At 45.5% G+C, this 18,900-nt stretch overlaps 1 protein-coding gene across 1 annotated transcript in view; it reads left to right on the plus strand.

The window, feature by feature from the left end:
• TSPAN7 (tetraspanin 7) overlaps positions 1 to 18,900 on the plus strand; it is a 119,621-nt gene that overhangs the window by 88,175 nt on the left and 12,546 nt on the right. The window contains exons 2-5 of the mRNA XM_017349860.4: positions 9,052 to 9,240; positions 12,408 to 12,482; positions 14,647 to 14,742; positions 15,922 to 16,077. Coding sequence (XP_017205349.1) covers positions 9,052 to 9,240; positions 12,408 to 12,482; positions 14,647 to 14,742; positions 15,922 to 16,077 — 516 coding nt within the window. The remainder of the gene's footprint in view (positions 1 to 9,051; positions 9,241 to 12,407; positions 12,483 to 14,646; positions 14,743 to 15,921; positions 16,078 to 18,900) is intronic.

Here is an 18,900-nt window from a genome sequence, read left to right on the forward strand (position 1 = left end):
GCACAGTGACCCTCTTTCAAATGAAAAACCGAGACTCCTAATCAGACAAGCAGCGATTCTGATTTCATGGACATTAGGACAGAATGAATGGCATTCTATCTCAGAAAATCAGGCACAGGATGTGGCTGAGCCTTTGATGGATACAACGGAGGTGAAGGACTTTCTTTCCTCCCACAGGACTCTTAGAACCTTGGTGTGTACACAGTTAACAATATAAGACAGGGTAAGTGTGTGTTCAGCAGAAACTTCTTGGCAACTTTCAGTAATGTAGTTGTAACTCTTGTTTATAAGCTTAGTCTGACATGATTGTTTGAAAAAGTGCATTTTCTTGTTAGTGCGGGATTTAACTCATCTTTTCACAGCACTGATCACGTGAGGAATGGAAGCCAGGGAGGCAGTTTCTCCCCACAACTCCTCCTTCAGCAGGGGTTGACCACCTGTTAGTGGCGCTAAGATTGTGCTCCTGGCACTCATGTGGCCGCTGTGTGCAGGAAACCATGCCAGCAGACTTTACATATAAGTGAGATCAACTTGGGGGATCCATGAGGGAGGTGTGGTGTAGGAGGAATCCCCCAAACATTAGGCGTCTGTCACTTTAGCCACTACAGCTGGCCCTGACTTGTAAGTACATAAATCTTCTGGTAAGTAGCTTTGCTGGCCTCAGTTCTTAATAAGCAGTCACCTATATGACATCTATTTATATATCTGGGTCATCATGAAAACCAGAGGTGTGAGCTACATGCACTCTTTTCTTTCTCTAACATGTTCTAGACTCTATGTTGGAGTGAGACATTATTAGTGTAGATTGAAAACCCAAGTCCTGCTTTAAATATTGTCGTGACTAACTCAGCAATGCTAATAAATAGAAGATGATGCCAAGAGGCCCGGAATAAGCTGTGCTCAACATTCCTCCCTGATGTAATGACACATTTCTCAATGTTCTAATAAACATGGAGTTAATTATTTTTCTCCTGGCCTTTTTCTGGGGATTTGTTTTTTTAAAGGGTGGGAGCCTTAAAGTCCAGAATCTTTTAGGGCTATATAAAGGAAATGAGAAGCCAGTTCAGGGATCCCATTCTTTCTCATTCCCCAGTGGCATAGACAGGAGTCCCTGAAACACGTTTGGAAATATTTATGACTCTATTTGTTGAAGAATAGAATTAAGTGTAAGGCAGGCCTCCCTGTTCTTCATTTGAATAGGTTTAGTTATTCAAGTAATAAAAGGCTCTCTTAATAAAGTGATATTTACTATGATTTTAGTAACTGCATGGCTTTGATTTTCTGTGATAGGCCTATTGCAAATATCTCTATCATGTTCAGACTCTGTTTTTAATTCAGAAAGTGTTGCCACCCCATGGGTCAGTTTCCTCCTCTTCATGGAGTATTCAGCCTCCAGCCAGCCACCTGCTTGAGCAACCCCAGGTAAAGTTCCTTAGGGTGAGTCAAGAGTCCAGGCAGCACAAGCTCCAGGTGTGTGGCATCCTGGCCAACAGTTGGGCTTGATCTTGGCCCCTCTGAGGACAACTGGGCAATTCAGAGATACAAGCTCTATACCATCACTGGGCCCAGCCTCGTCACTTTATAGATAACAAACTAAGGCACAGATATATAACCTGAGTGATGCAAGCTGGTGGTTACAACACTAAGATGGCTGGGAGAAGGAAGCATTGTCTGCTGGACTGACAGTGCCTGGAGCCATTTCCTATATGAAATGATCGGTTGTTTTATTACACACATGGAGAGCCTGTGATGTACCTACAGCTGGAGCTGGAATTTCTGACTTTCTGTAGCCATTTCCAAAGCCATTCTCATACCTTTAAAAGCATCTGTGATCTGTTAAGGTAGCCCATATTGCAGACTGTAAGGTTACCAATAAACTCCTCGTAGGAGCTGCAGTTTTGTGAAATCTAGGCTGTGGTCCTGGCTCCGGAAACTTGAAGTTGATGACTTGGCTATAGGTTTTAATCATCTTAAAACACAAAATATAATCTTAGCTTTCCCGAGTATATAGGTAAAGAATATAATTTCTGCTCATGAGCATCCCTGGGGTCAATGGAGTATGTAGTGTTTTGTTTCCCATAAGTTTTTTTTTTAAAGATTTATTTTTATTTATTTGAAAGACAGAGTTACAGAGAGCGGTAGAGCCAGAGAGAGGTCTCCTATCCACTGGTTTCACTCCCCAAATGACCACAATGGCCAGAGCTGAGCTGATCCAAAGCCAGGAGCCAGGAGCTGCTTCTGGATTTCCCACGTGGGTGCAGGGACCCAAGGACTTAGGCCATCTTCCACAACTCTCCCAGGCCATAGCAGAGAGCTGGATTGGAAGAGGAGCAGCCAGGACTTGACCCGGCACCCGTATGGGATGCCGACACTGCATGCCAGGGTTTAACTCACTGCACCACAGTGCCACCCCTCCCATAAGTCTTGAGAGCAGAGAACAGTTTCTTTCTTCCATGCCTCCTATTTGTTCCATTGGCAGCTACCACCCCAGTCTGGTCCACTGTTCTTGTCTCCTCGCTGTGTCCACTCCTCCAGAGTTGCCTTCCCATGTTCTAGCGACAGTCATCCTCAAGCCTTAGCCCTTGCCTTCCCACCCACCACACTCCACTTCTCTTTCCTGAGACACATCGTTCCTCAGCTGTCACTTTTGGCCTCAGGCCTCACCCACAGCTTCAACTCGCTCCTGAACTCCAGCTTCATGTCCACAGCTGCCTCTTGAACGCGTTATCTGTGTGGCCTTTGGTCACCACAAGCCCAGCAGAAAACAGGGCCTCATCTCTGGATTTCCTGTTGGTTCTCATGCTCAGTTTGAACAAATCAGTGTTTCTGATGATCTCACGCTGCCCCTTCTTCTCAGCTTCCTCATCCTTCTTAATGAGACCACTAATCTCAGTCATGCAACATGTGGTCTTTCCCACACATACATGAATACAGCACACCCACATGTACACAAACATGAAAACGGTGAGGCAAATGAGTTGCCTGGAAAGAAGCAGGTCAAAATATATGTCATGTTACTATTGAGATGACAGTGTCACCTTTATACACAAGGTAAAACCTGTCATGCCAGTGAGCTTGTAGATCTTTGGGTGACTGGTAAAACTGTTAAGTGCATGCCTTACTGGATATTCTTCATACTGTCTCTTACCTAGGGGCCTTTTGGCTGTCTCAGAAAGTTAGGTAATCTGCCCAAAGTCATACTAATTAGTGACAAATCTGCAACTGAATTCCTGATCCTAACTCTGTCCAAAGCTCTTACATTCACCTACCTTTTAAATATATTGAGTCCCTTTCTGCCGCTCGTCTGGAGTGTGATGATGATATGTATGGAATTTCTGTGTCATTACTTTTTCCTGAGTTACAGAACCATCTGGAGCTGAGGAAGGCATTTCACAATGCCCCTGTGAGCAGTCACCAAGAATGAATTAACCTATAAACTTCTAGGATGATTGAATTGTGGCTTGCACCTAAGATGCAATCTATCTAGATTTCTACCTGTGATTTCCTCTGTGCGTTTCTTTTGACTTCCCAGTATCATCCAGGCTGACCTGGAAGGAGCAAGGGAAATGGTTTAGGTCTGCAGCCTCCTCTCCTAGTATCTACGCTAGGATTAAAATGAGCCTCAATAATTCTCTCCTAGAACATTTCATACACCCCTTGGCAATGGCCAAACCTATCTGTCGTGTTTTGTTTTTTTTTTTCCCCAGTGTAGTTTTAAGGTAATATGTACTATCCCATAAAGGCTTTTCTAGTCCTGACCTAACTTTTCTAATGCTACAATTAGAGCTTTATTCAGCCCAGTTATCATGCCTGAATGAATAGTATTAGTGGTGCTCTGCTACCCATCATTTTTGAGCTGTGGAGTAAGCGTACGGAAATGGAGATGTTGGGACCCAGCGGGAGGCCAAGCTTCAGCCTGCGTGCTGCTGAGGGGGCACTGTGCGTGCCCGCTGGCTGTGTGGTTGATCAGGGAGCAGGTGCGCTGGCAGTGCTGGTCCTTTACCAGGCTCCGAATTATCTCCGTTTCAACCACAGCATTCACACCTTGTGAATGAATGAATTCTGAGACAGGAGCAAAACTGCCATGGGAAAGGTAACAAATACTCACGCTTGACGTGGAAACTGGAGGTCTCTGAAGAGCTTAGACCTAGATTGCTTTGTGAGCTCGGAACGCACTCATTGCACCTAAAAGCAGCAAAGAGATGATGTCAAAAGAACCTGTCTCTTGCTTTTTTTCACCCGGAACTTCCAAATGTTTGTGAACTGTCTCTCCTGTGGGTGATTGGAAAGATCCGTGTATGGGTGACTGAGTGTGTGTTGACAGGAACCAAGAAAAAAACCATGCACATGATGCTGACTGTTGTCTTTGTATGTTTCTTTCTTACCCTTGGGTTGGGAAGCATTTTCACAGCAGGAAAAATGTGAGAGTGACGGTTTATTGTGTTTTACAGATCTTCTGCCCTTTGCTTGGAGTTTTTCCCTTCCACTTACTGCATGGCGATTTCTTCTAACACTCATTCAAGTCCATTAACACTACCACCACCACGTATTGTCCTACTCACCGAAGGCTGCGCACCAACCCAACCATTTTCTCCCTTGTCCGCTTAATCTTTTCTTCATCCTATCATTGTTGTTTCCCCAGACTACCAGCCCACTCAGTGGATCACATTGGCATTCTTATCATTCTGATAGATCTTCACAGAGGTTCAGAAAGTATAGCAGGAGTATGGCTAACATGAAACTTCTTGCCCTCTCTTAGCTCTACCATTGGCTGCTTATTCACTGAGCAGACATACACTGGACATCAACTCTGTTCAAGACACACAGCTCCTGCCTTCAGAGATCACACGCCTCGACGTACATGGGAAGGGAATTTGGCACAGCTGGAACTATATAGAGCACATAAAAGGCAGTGAGAAAGATAGGAGTGGAGAGGTGGGCTGTGGTATATGCAGAAGGCCTTCCATATGTCAACTTGAGCTTTCCAAATACAGAGCTGCTCCATCAGGAGTGTTTGCATAGAACAGTAAGAGCATTGGCAAAAAGCTGTCCTCCCTGAGTTGTCCTCAGATTCCTGGCACTTAGGTGCTACAAGTCCCCACGTCACTCAGAGGACAGTGAGTTCCTCAGCGTTGTTGACTGGGTCAAGATCCGAATGTGGGATGGTTTTTCTCCCATGCAATATGGTATTCAGAGTGGTATGTATGTTTGTACCCATTTGATACACTTTAAGAGTTGTCACTGGGGTCTTCACAAAACAGTCTTCTAAACATGGAGTATCTGTAACTTGCATTATATGAACATTGTAACAAATAGGTTTGTAGACCTGCTTTATGTGAAGTGAGGCTTCATATACACTTCATATGCAAAGCAATGTTTATATTGGGATAGACTATGTATTTTTAAATGTTGATGTACATTTTTAGAAGATTTATTTATTTATTTGAAAGGCCAAGTTACAGAGAGGCAGGGGCAGAGAGAGAGAGAGAGAGAAGTCTTTCATCCACTGGTTCACTCCCTAGATGGCCGCAACAGCCGGAGCTGTGCTGATCCGAAGCCAGGAGCCAGGAGCTTCCTCTGGGTCTCCCACATGGGTGCAGGGGCCCAAGGACTTGGGCCATCTTTTACTGCTTTCCCAGGTCATAGCAGAGAGCTGGATCGGAAGTGGAGCAGCCAGGTCTCAAACCAGTGCCCATATGGGATGCCGGCATTGCAAGTGGTGGCTTTACCCGCTACACCACAGTGCTGGCCGGCCCCAATATTTATGTATTTTAAAGATAGAGTGACATGAGGGGAGAAAGAGAAAAAAAGATTGATTGAGATTGATCTTCCTTCCCCTGCTTCACTCCCCAAATACCTGCAACAGCCAGGGCCAGGTCAGGCTCAAGCCACGAGCCCAGAACTCCATCTGGGTCTCCCATGTGGGTGGCAAGGACACAAGTTCTTGGACCATCATTGCTGCTTTCCAAGGTGCACATCAGAGAGCTGAAACAGAAGTGGAGCAGTCGGGATTTGAACCACTCCAATAATGGGATTTCATTGTCACAAGTAGTGGCTTAATGCCATGCACTACAATACTGTCCCCTGAATTAGTTTTTGAAAGGAGCAAAGACATCAAAACGGGCTTAATACTCTGCCTTAAAATCAGAATTTGTGTTAACTTTGACGCACTGTATATAATATTTGTTATGGTACTAACTGAACTTCATGAAATCATTGGTTACAGAAATGTAAAATGATACTAGATTTTTTTAAAAAAGTCAATTTTTATTTTTTAATTTGGGGGAGAGAGAGAGAATATCTTCCATCTGTGGCTTACTCCCCAAGATGCCCACAGTAGTCAGGGCTGGGCCAGGCAGACATCAGGAACTCAGATCTCAGTCCAGGTCTCCCACATGGATGGCAGGGACTGAAGTACTTGAACCACCACCTGCTGCCTCCCAGGGTGTGCATTTGCAAGAAGCTGGAATTGGAAGTGGAGCCAGAACTTGAACCTAGGCCCTCCAATATGGGATGTGGGTGTCCCAAGTAGCATCTTCCTTGCTAGACCTAACAGCCACCCCCAGTATCAGATGCTAATTCTTGATCAGTAGCATATGTTTTTATGAAAGCAGTCACATTCCGATGTGACCAGCAATCATACATAGAATACAGCTGCTCAGTACATACTTGAAGTGTCGCTAAATCTTTGGCTATGATGTCACAGTTCTCTAGACGTGGCTTGTATTCAGCCTAAACAATGACTTCATTAACTGAATTTTTGTTTTTGTTCAGTATCACATTGTGATATGTACAGCTTTAGGCAGATAATGCTAGAGTAGAAAGTATGGGAGAATTTCTCTTTGGTTCCATTTTAAATTACCACACAATATTTACCTGACATAGACGTTTTGCAAGTATTTGACATTTGACAGCCTCTGCTTTATGAAAATCAGATTCTAAGATCCAGAAGAATGGAATGTTTTCTGTGGTTGATGAATAGTAAGCGTTTACACTGTGTCTGGCATGGTTACAGGAATTGAGCAATAAAAGATAGCCCTGTACCTTTCTACATAGCCTTCATTGTGTCCTTACCCCTAATTACTTAAGAGTTGATGCTTTCATTTTGACTCAAGCAGATAAAAAAAATCCATTTTGTTTTTGGCTGGAGGAATATTGCAAAAGAGACTGTTCAAGAAAGTACTTTTTTATAACAACCACCAGGTGTCAGCAAAGGACTTGGAACTCTTGGCCACATCGGCATTCTTGGATTTCTAAATTCACTAAGGCCCTCCCCATTGGCACTTTTCAAAGGAAATCAACCTGCCCTGGGCCTCCTTCTCCTAAATGTAATTAGTGTCAAACCCTTTCTCCTCAAGACTTCATCACAGTCATGCACCTTTGCCTAATAAAAACAGTAGTTCCTCAATCTTGTCATTTAAAACTTTTAATTCTGTCTTTCCTGGTGATGGTTCTACATAGCTGAGAGGCTGTTGGGATGGGGTAGGTGGTAGGGGAATATTACCAATATCTTGTTGTTTTTGCTGACCCCCCCCACCCCCCATAGGTAGAGCCCACCCTATGCTAATATGGGAAGGGTACAGAGTCCATTCTGATTCTTATGTGGATGAAAAATCTGATACTGAAGCATCAGGCCTCCAAAGTACAGAAAGTATTTTCAGGGTATAAAGGAGAGAGGCCTGGGCATCCTCTGTGGCCCAGCCGTTTGGTTCATGGCAGAGAATGCATTTGGTGGTGTTCACTTACAAGGTAGACATTGATTTGTATCCTGTTGCATTTTTCCAGTTTCTCCTCTTGCCTGATCACTGGAATGAGCAAGCTAGAGAGATGTGACACATTTGACATGGGACATCCGGCTAAGCGATTGTCAGCTGTAGGATAGACTGGCTGGGGAGATGGTTAGAGATACAATGCAAGCAGTGGCTCCTGCAGCTAAAACTGCAGAATGTGGAGCCTTTTGTGCGGTGTGTGTGTGTGTGTGTGTGTGTATGAATACAGCACAGCGTCCTCTGAAGCAGGGGCCTGATTGATGGAAGGTTCTAGAGTTAAACACACTGTAGAGATTTCCTTTAGACTGATCAATGGGATTTGACAAGTCACATTACGGCTAATTCCAGGAACTGTTCAGACTCTTCTGTTGTTTGATATTGAATATAACATTGTAAATGAGACAGCACCTCAATGGGGATTCCAAACTGTATGGAATATTTTGCTTCTATAAAGATTTTGTGATCGTAGTCAAGAATAATCACCTATTCCAGAAAGCACAGTACAGGATTTCCTTATACTGCAGACACACACCATCAGAGAGGGTGATTCAGTCTTCCTGAGGTTGTAGCCAGCATGGTGTTGGGCAGCAACTTGGGGAAGGCTCTTAGATCTGCTCTGTGATAAATATATATATATATTTTTTTTGACAGGCAGAGTGGACACTGAAAGAGAGAGACAGAGAGAAAGGTCTTCCTTTGCTGTTGGTTCACCCTCCAATGGCTGCTGTGGCCAGCGCGCTGTGGTCGGCGCACCGCGCTGATCCGATGGCAGGAGCCAGGTGCTTCTCCTGGTCTCCCATGGGATGCAGGGCCCAAGCACTTGGGCCATCCTCCACTGCACTCCCGGGCCACAGCAGAGAGCTGGCCTGGAAGAGGGGCAACCAGAACAGAATCCGGCGCCCCGACTGGGACTAGAACCCGGTGTGCCGGCGCCGCAAGGCGGAGGATTAGCCTAGTGAGCTGCGGCGCCGGCCTGTGATATATTTTTTAAGTAGCTTTTTTCTTTTTTTTTTTTTTTAAAAAGTTGTTGTTGGCTTGACCTCCAATGAACACATAATTACAGATGGGATTGTGAATAGGCAGATCTAATTGTACAAAATCACAATGTCTTTACTCTGTGGTGGTTTTAGTTAATGGTCTCTGACATCTCCCGTCGCTTGGGGAATCCGACAACAAGTACCATCTTGCTCATGGAAACTTGAATCTTCAAATCTGACCACATTGCTCTGTGTCAGTTCTTATCACTCTCAGCGATGGTTTCACACTCTATTCTCTTTTGCAGATCACTGGGGTGATCCTGCTGGCTGTTGGAGTCTGGGGCAAGCTCACTCTGGGCACCTATATCTCCCTGATCGCCGAGAACTCCACAAATGCTCCCTACGTGCTCATTGGAACTGGCACCACCATCGTCGTTTTTGGCCTGTTTGGATGCTTTGCTACATGCCGTGGTAGCCCATGGATGCTGAAACTGGTGAGTTTGTCACAACCCAGTACTGGCTCCTTTTTGTTTGCCAAAATGTAAAGTATAGGTGAGTGAAATGGTCTTTCTTAAAGCCACATATCAGCCTTCATATTCACTGACTGTAATTTTAGTCTAGACCCTCACCAAATCCACTAGAGGGGAAAACAACTCCAAATGCAGCCTGGCACAGTAAATGCAGTCCCTTGAGGGAGATGATGACAGAGCATAAGCACCTTTCCCCTCCAAGGCCCCACTGGAGAAATGCTTTCTGCCTCCTTGAGCCTGGCTGAGCCTGGGTGCGTGCGTACGCTCTTCTCTAAGCCTGTACCACCTGGCTCAGTGCTGTGGAAGTTGAGCTAAGCCAGACCTTCTCCTCTTAGAGGGTTGATGCAGTGCCAAGTATTGGCTACCAGGAATAGTGCAGGGTGCCCATATTCTAGTAGGACAGACAAAACAGTGACACTTCCCAAAGAGTAAGCGCAGACTATTGAAAGGCTATTGCTGTGATTTTCAACCTTTGGTAGACCAGTTACCCAATTCCCCACTCCGTGTCCATGTTCTCCACTGATGAGGATTGAAGGAGTCAATAAAGAAATGTTAACAAGGTGTTAAGCAAAAAAAAAAAAAAAAAAGTTGCAGAAATCTAATTCCATGAAAGGGGGAAGCAGATTCTATTAGAGCCATGTTGCCTTGTTAATAATGTTTGAAATCCACTCATAGCTCTTTTTTTTTTTTAAATAATGTGCATTGCCCATGAACTTCTTGAAAACCCCACACATGCCTCTTTTGAAAGCTGGCACTATTTCTCCTCCAGTGTTTACATTTGGGAGAAAAACTCCAGCCCCTACCACCTGTATTTAATACAAGCTGTTCCCAGGGGGGTTTTGACCATGGCCTTCTGTAGGTGAAGCAGCTGCTGTCTAGAAGCTTCTACAAAGAACTTGCGAGAGACAAGTGTTCATCTGGCTGATGAGGGTGGAAGCAATTTGATTAACTGTTAAACCAGGATTCTATGGTTCTCATTGAACCTCATGAATTACAAGACAACTGAAAATAACTCTGCCTATTTTATGGAGGCCCAGAGAGCTTGCCTCTTTCCTAAGACTAAGTCCAGCACTCAATCCTAGGGAGCCTTCTGAGCACGGAGGCGAATGTCCTTCCTGCCTCCTGCAGTTACTCCTGCACATGCCTTTCTGGTGGGTGTAGGCCTGTTGCGAGACCCTTTCCTGAGGAAAGTGTGCTCCGACTTGCATTTTGTATACAGTTGAGAGAAGAGAAGTCACGTTCATTGGACATTCTCCAACTGCACATTTCATATTCCAGTGCCTGGGCTTTGTTTGCAGAGAATTTGGGTAAAATTTTGAAAGATACTGGTAAGTTAAGGCAGTATTTCCTTCTTGTAATATATATGCCACTAGTTTATGATTCTATATCCATGTGAATATTTTACAAGACGTGTGCACACTTTACAGGTAAGTAATGTAGCCATGTGCAGTCTACCCAGATTCCACTGCACCATTTAAGCCATTTAAGGAATCAGTTCTCCTTCCTTTTATCTGCTTTTCAAAGTCACAAAAATGGAAAACCTTAACGTCTGGTAAGTACCACGTCATACCCTGAACTTGGATGCACATGTGTATTGCATGCATGTGCACACACACACACACACACAAGCACACAGTCAACTTGGGAAGTACAGGCAACACAAAATGAGAAGCACTAAGGGTTTTAGATGCTTGCAAACATCATTAGTAGAGTAGCATATTTACTTTTTTTTAAGATTTATTTATTTATTTGAAAGGAAGAGTTTCAGAGAGGCAGAGGGAGGGAGGGAGGGGGAGGCCTTCCATTTGCTGGTTCACTCCCCAAATGGCTGCAACAGCTGAAGCTGGGCCAATCCAAAGCCAGGAGCCAGGAGCTTCTTCCGGGTCTCGAACGCAGGTGCAGGGGCCCAAGGACTCGGGCCATCTTCTACTGCTTTCCCAGGCCATAGCAGAGAGCTGGATTGGAAGTGGAGCAGCCGGTGCCCATATGGGATGCCGGCACTGCAGGTGGTGGCTTTACGCACTACATCACAGCACCGGCCTCCAGATTTCCTTTTTTAAAGGCTGTAAATTCCATGAAGCGTCCAGAACAAGAGAGGCAAGCATCTCCATGGGAAGCTGCTGAGGGTGCTGTGTCCAGGGACCACTCCCTATTGCGGAGGAGCGCCCTCCTGTGCACATGCTGGTGTCTCGGCCTGGGTGGCAAGAAAACAATGCCAGGCTGTAGCCATTTTCAATGAGACGTGGTTGAGGAAATGGGAAGAGTTTGCTCAAATGAATGGGAGCAGCAGCTTCACATGGCAGCCGTGTGTAGAACATATATAGGGCTAATGTATACAACGGAGGCTGGGCTCTTGTTACAGGTCGTGAAAGCACAACCCCCACCAGCAAGTGGAAATGAGAAGTAGGCGGGCTTGTGAGCCAGAGAGAGGAAGTCTTTCCAATAATTGACAGTTTCTAAATGCAGTGGGCTGCAGGGGGTGGGCTCACAGATGCTAGATGACCATAGAACCACCCCCTCTGCCCCTGGCCCAGACAGGATAGAACTGGGTCTTGTGACCTTTAGAGCAGACTTTGTTCTAGCTCAAGGTTTCTTTTTCTTAGTATTCATTTTATTTGTTTGAAAGAGCAACAGAAACAGAGGAAGAGATAGAGAGAGAGGAAGATCTTTCATCCGCTAGTTTACTCCCCAAATGGCCACAAGGGCCGGGTCTAGTCCAGACAAAACTAGGCTTCTGGAACTCCATTGGGGTCCCCACTGTGGGTGGCAGGGGCCTGAGCACTTGGGCCATCTTCTGCTGCCTTCCCAGGCAGATTAGCAGGCAGCTGGATCAGAAGTGGTGCAGCCGAGACTCGAACCGGTGTGAATAGCTTAGTTCTGAAAGGCCTTTCCAGGTTTTCCCTGGTCGAGCCAAGGTGAAAGGCACAATTTCCTGGTGAACTCTGTTTAGCATGTGCACTCCCAAACAGTTATGCATATTAAACAGACACCTGTGTTGAGGTTCATGGGAGTCAATCTGGAGAATGTTTAAATTTTTTTCTCAAGTTTGTGTATGTAGGGAGCATAACCGGAAGTAGCCTTGTCCATAATACTGACATGTCTGACTTTGCCCGTGTCCCGTTGGTTTTCAGTATGCCATGTTCCTGTCCTTGGTGTTCCTGGCTGAGCTCGTCGCTGGCATTTCAGGATTTGTGTTTCGTCACGAGGTGAGTGGAGAGCTCAGCTAAAGGCTCTGTTTCCCAAATGACCTGCGATTGCAAAGATACTCTAACTGCAGGGATGCCACTAAACTTGAGGTCTTGATTGGTTGTCCTCTTCTGTGCAATGTATGCTATTGCACAGAACGGTCTTCTTCCCTGTTCTGAAGCAATGACCTTCAATATTGATCAAATACTCCTTTAAAAATAGCTGCTTCAACAGGGCACGACTGGGTGTCTGCATAACACCGAACTAGTTGTCCTGCTGCCTTATAAAGTCGTATGCACCCCACAAATCCAGCCAGCCAGTAGTAAGTACACATTTGGTGAAAAGTTGGCAGGATAACAAGATATAGGAGGAAGAAGGAGGCTGTGGCTCTTGAAAATCCAGCGTGGCCAGTGACCAAGGCTTGCTGTCCTGCTTGGCTGAGTTTCCAGGGAGCTCGTCTTAATGTGCTTTCCACCCCCTTGACCTCTTGTACTAGGTTTCCCAGTACCAGAGACAGGATTCCAGATGCCAGCATTCACTCCCACAAGCTGTCTTGTATGGGTGCTGCATCTGGAATTAGAACCACCCCTGCCCCCACCAACACACACACACACACACACACACACACACACACACACACGGTGTGTTCCCATTCTCAGGTGAGGTGAAACCTGTTGAAGTCATGGTGGCCCGGACAGCCCTAATAACCTGCCCCACGTGCGTTGTGAACAGCAGCAGCAGCCTCACTCACTCCTACCTGAGCTCTTGCCTTCTCTCCTCTTGTGTGCGACTGTGACTGTATTCCACCCAGGGGTTTTTAGTGGCCCAGACAGGGGTCAGTTTTATAGTAAGACAGCTTGCCAGGTAACATACCTGACACATCAGTTTTTTAAAAAACATTTATTTGTTTATTTATTTGAAAGGTAGTTAGAGGGAGAGACAGAGATCTTCCATCCGCTGGTTCACTCCCCAAGTGGCTACAAAAACTGGGGCTGGGCCAGGATGAAGCCAGGAGCCTGGAACTTCATCCTTGTCTCCCACATGGATGGCAGGAGCCAATGCATTTGGGCCATCTTCTACTGTTTTCCCAGATGCATTAGCAGGGAGTTGGATTGGAAGTGGAGAGCTGGGACTTGAACTGGCACCCATATGGGATGCCAGCATTGCAGGTGGTGGCTTTACCCCTGAACCACAATGCTGGCCCTGACACTTCACTTTCATGTGGCTTCCAGTGGAACAGAAATTGAAAGTTACCCCAAAATTCATTAACCCTTTATTAACAAGAAAAATTCTTTTCCTTCATCCTCACCCCCCCCCCCAATAAAGACAGGTAAGTGAATGTTGGTTTGCTCCATTCTTTTTTTTTTCCAAGAATTATTTTATTTATTTGAAAGTCAGAGTTGCACAGAGAGAGAAGGAGAGGCAGAAAGAGAGGGGGAGAGAGAGAGAGAGAGGGGTCCTCCATTCCACTGGTTCATTCCCCAGTTGGCTGCAATGGCCGGAGATGTGCCGATCCGAAGCCAGGAGTCTCCTCTGGGTCTTCCCACGTGGGTTCAAGAGCCCAAAGACTTAGACCATCTTCTACTACTGTCCCAGGCCACAGCAGAGAGCTGGATTGGAAGTAGAGCAGCCAGGACTTGAACCAGCACCCATATGGGTGCTGGCACTGCAGGCGGCAGCTTTACCCGTTTATGCACCAGCGTCAGCCCTGGTTTGCTGCATTCTTGTGTGGTCCAGAAGGGATCAGCTTTTGACCAAACCATCAGTCTTCCTGTCCCCCATAATGGCCTATCTTTAACCAGTCTTCTGTGTGATGGCAGAGAAAGTTATAGAAAGAAACATGGGCATGATCAGTTCAAACAAAATAACTGGCAAACTCAGGCCTGAGGTGTGGCAGCTCCCCTCATAGCCCTTTCCAAAGCCAACTAGTCACCCTAGTGGGTCATTTAACAGGCCAGACTTCTGCACGGGGAGTCAAGAGAACTTGTGCTTTCCCTGAATTAATCATTCCCTTGGCGAATTTTCCGAGCTCTTTTGCCTCGCCAGTCGGGGTCTCCATCCCCTCACTGGCCTACATTGATTCAGAGACCTAGAGAAGATGTGGTGTTGGGGTGGAAGTTGGTATGAGACCGAGTCATCTCAGCTGCCGCAGATTGAAACCATGTCTCTACTGGCCTTCCATAGATCAAGGACACCTTCCTGAGGACTTACACGGATGCCATGCAGAATTACAATGGCAACGACGAGAGGAGCCGGGCAGTGGACCATGTGCAGCGCAGCGTAAGTCCCGGGGACAGACGATCAGGATGGGAGCTGCTTGCAGGGACTGGGCTTACACCTGCGCCTAGATTGTGCCAGTAGCATATGCTGTGGATCTTATGCTCCCAAAGGGTGGCTTTCTGGAATCAGTGTCTTTGGATTGGGCAGAGAGCTTGGGTGAACTGGGGCAACGTAGTGGGGGCAGAGAGTGGATTTAGAAGTAACTGAGGTGCTCAAGTGTGTGAGTGGCATGGGCTATCTGGTACTTTGTAGAAGATGTTAAGGAAAAGGAAGACAGGTTTCCTGGCCGGAGTGCCTTAGGGTGGTGGCCGTTGCTGCTCCACCTGACCACCCATCAGGACCACCTGCGGAGGAGGTTCCTGGCTTTGGGTTTTGTTTTCTTCCGTGTTGTTTGTTTTATTCCACCAGCCATATTTTTAATTCTGTAATGTATTTGATAAAATGTCAAATTCATAGAGAAAAATCCCAAGAATACTACAGGAACTATATACTGTTGGCACAGATTCACCAGTTAATTATATATTTTTTTCCATTTGCTTTAATATTCTCCACATCAGGGGGGTCAGCAAGTGTCTTTTGTAATTGCACAAAGGGTACATATCCTGGGCTTTGAGGGCCATTCACACTGTGTCACAACTGCTCAACCCTGCCACCATAGCACCAAATCAGCCACAGACACCATATAAACAAATAGACATGGCTGTGTCTCAATAAAAGTTTATTTACAAAAACAGGCGGCTGCTGGGCTGTAGTTTCCAACCCGAGCGCCATCTTTCTTCTTCTTTGTGCATCTTTTTCTAAACCACTGAGGCTTGTGAAACCATTATTTGCCTCTGTTCCCCCCACAGTCATGATTTCGTTGACAAGCACACCTATATCTTTAACAGCACCTAACTCACACTGGTGATGCTGATACGCAGCTAGGACGGGGAAGCGTGGTTTTGCCTTTTGGAGATGTAAGAAAGCCATCAGATGGGTAATCCAGGACTAACGGCCCTGTTTGAGTTCCAGTGGACGTGGGAGTGAGTGTAATTGTTAGTGGAGGTTCAGTTTGCCTTTACTCACCCGTGCATAGTATCTTAGGGAGTTGACCTATTTTTCTCTTAAAAGTTGCACGTCAGTGAGTGAGATGGGCTTTGATACTCCACTCTTTGATGCTTTTCCTTTCCCTGTTAATAGCTGAGCTGCTGTGGTGTGCAGAACTACACCAACTGGAGCACCAGCCCCTACTTCCTGGAGCATGGCATCCCCCCGAGTTGCTGCATGAACGAAACCGACTGTAATGCCCAGGATCTGCACAACCTGACCGTGGCCGCCACCAAAGTTAACCAGAAGGTACCTGCTTCCTCCCAGCCCTGATGGGGCCAGCGGTGAATACTTGGGAGAGTGTTTTTTTTTTTGTTTCTGTGGAATTAGGACGAATGGGTTAGAAATAGGGATCGAGAATCTTCTTTTGTGATCCTTGACTGCCTGGGAGAGGCACTTGAGACTGCTCTCGTCTACCAGAGACAGCTGTGATTCAGATCGGCTTTGCATCCGCCTCGTGCAGCAAGAATCGACCAGGCACGGTTAGGAAGGTTTGGCAAGTGGTTCCTGTTAACCCCGACGCTTGTTTCAGACAGAGAACGTTGGCTTTTTTCTTTCTGGGTGTCTTTCTTCTGCTTAACATTCCATCTAAACATGAAATTACTCGCAGCTGGATGCCAGTCCTTTGGCAGGAAAAGGGGAGTAGAGTTGACAGACAGCATATGCTTCTGCTAGGAGGGTGGCCTTTCTTTTAGGGAATTCACTGCCATAGGAAAGGAAATCACCAACTCCAATTCAATTCACTGTCAACTTCCTGACTCTCAAAGAAATGAGAGAGGGGAAAAAAAAAAAGATGGCTAAAAGAAATCTGAAAGTTAGTACCGAGTGGAAATAAGGAAAATGAGGTTTCAGTTGTCAGAGGAAAGGAAAATCAATTGTATACTCCACTTGACAAAGACTATGTTGAAGACACGATACAACTGCATGCGAAGGCTATCCGTGTTCTTAACTGCTTAGAGAAATGCCACATAGAAAATAACGTTTTGGTGAAGCAAAAGGGAGGGGAAGATGCCATTGCTGAGTTTGCCTGTGGCTATTCAGCCAATGGGTAAATTTTTTTTTCCTCTCACTAAGGTAAAAAATTCTGTTCTTTCGATCTCTTCAAAAGTCTGTGTATTCCTGGCCAACTGCTGATTAATTCATAAAGGGGAAGAGAGCTGTTGTCTGCGGATCAGAATGTTAAGAGATGGTTTCTGTATGTTGCGGATATAATATGGGTATTTGTAATGGAGCTGCTGCAAGGTGCTGTTGCCATTCTGGAAGCTCATTATCTACTTTGAGGCTTATTACTTTGCTATTAGTGTGATTCAGTACTGACAGCTTCTTGTCTTAGCTAAGAGAACATCTGTTTCTATCGGAATTTTCTTATGAACCCAACTTTGAGGCCTCCTTCACTTCTCATTAGTTAATAAAGCGACTTCTGGTTTTTTCATGGACATCCCCACTGAGCACCCATATGTGTCATTATGCTGCCATTTTATGAAGTGCCAAGCAGACCTGGCATGCAGTGGATTCTCTGATTTATGGAAGGCAATAGCTGATAAATGGGAACAAGATCTTTGGCATAACAGATAGTCAGAAAGCCATTCATAAAAGCAGCACCCACCAACTTCTGCTAAAGGTATTTCCTTTTCACTCATACTGCCTCCTTGTTTGGAAAGTTGAGCAACAGGAAGTCAAGAGCTGAGACTCTGAAGTCAGACTCCTGTTCAAACTCTCGCTGAGTCACTGACTGGTTGTGTGATTTGGGTGAAGTCACTTTACCTTTTTCAGTCTTGCCTTGCCCATAATAATAATAGTTCCTGCCCCTGGTAGTTGATATGAGGGTTGAATGAGAGCGAATATCTAAAGCACAGTACCTGGCACAGATTAAGGGCATAATAAGTGTTTCTTCTACTTAACATCACATTGCATTAATGTAATGTACATGTAGCTGTGATGCTGGTGAAGTTTGTCTGCTACCATGACATACTGTGTGTTTTATTAGAATGATGCAGCAGGTCCTTTAGGAAGGATATTTTGTTGGTATATAAAAGCAAGTTTGGAGGCATATTCTAACCATTATTGCAATTATAATCCCTATAGGGTAAGGGAAAGGTAAGGGAAAGACAAAGTAGCGTTTTTTTCATTTCGTTATTAACCCACACAATGTCATTCTCCACTTCTCCGCTACAGTCCCACTTTATATTTTCTTGAGCACCTTAAATCCTTAGAAGACATGTTTAACTTCTAGCTCATTTCCCATATCCTCTCCAACTCGATTCTCTCAAAAGAGACAAAACTGGGTGGAAACTGAAAGTTGTCTACGAGCTCCATTAGACATTCTCATGTAGTGCCCACGTGAGCACTGAGTCTCAGACATCTCATCTACCAAAGGTAGGCGATGGGATGGGGCGGACAGTAGTAGTCGATGCTCAAAAATGCTATTCTCCCCGCTACTGACTCCTGGCTCCCAGCAGGCTTTTCTGCTCTCACATTCCAGTTTCACACGATCCCGTGATGAGGAATACATGCATAATCCCTGTTGATGTTTTGGTGTTTTGAGCCCTACAATCCAATAGCAAAGAAAGATGATTCTTGGCTCCTCCCTGGCAGCCTGGGGAACCTACATTGTACCGATTACTGGGAGACAGCGGGAAAGAGGTGTGAACAGTTTAACAGGATATTTACTGTTTGGTTTTTGGGATGGTTTTGTTTTGGTTTAGCCTGCAGGATGGTGAGATGTCTGCTGGTTCGGTTGGCGAATAATAGTATTGGCTGAGTCTCTCTCCGTAGGATTCTTTTGCCAATTTGTAAAGAGAAAAGGGGAAGAAAGAGTGGTTCTGGTTGGCAGCTACAGAGAGACCTCTTCCCAGAAGCTGTCTGGAACTAGCCTGTTACTCCTGATAGCGAAGGCCTACCACTTGCAGGTGTTTTCCATTGGTGACTGTGCTGATTTAGACATGCTGAGAGAGTGAGCAAATTCAAGGTTCTGTTTTGGGGTGTTTCCTAGGAGACTTAGCAAGTCTCTGTAGGTTGATCTCACACCTGACAACCAGGCTTTCATATTAGGAAATTGAGAGAGAATTCTGT

Source organism: Oryctolagus cuniculus, chromosome X (genome assembly GCF_051225735.1).
Source record: "Oryctolagus cuniculus isolate XC-2025 breed Fujian yellow rabbit chromosome X, ASM5122573v1, whole genome shotgun sequence".
Lineage (NCBI taxonomy): Eukaryota > Metazoa > Chordata > Mammalia > Lagomorpha > Leporidae > Oryctolagus > Oryctolagus cuniculus.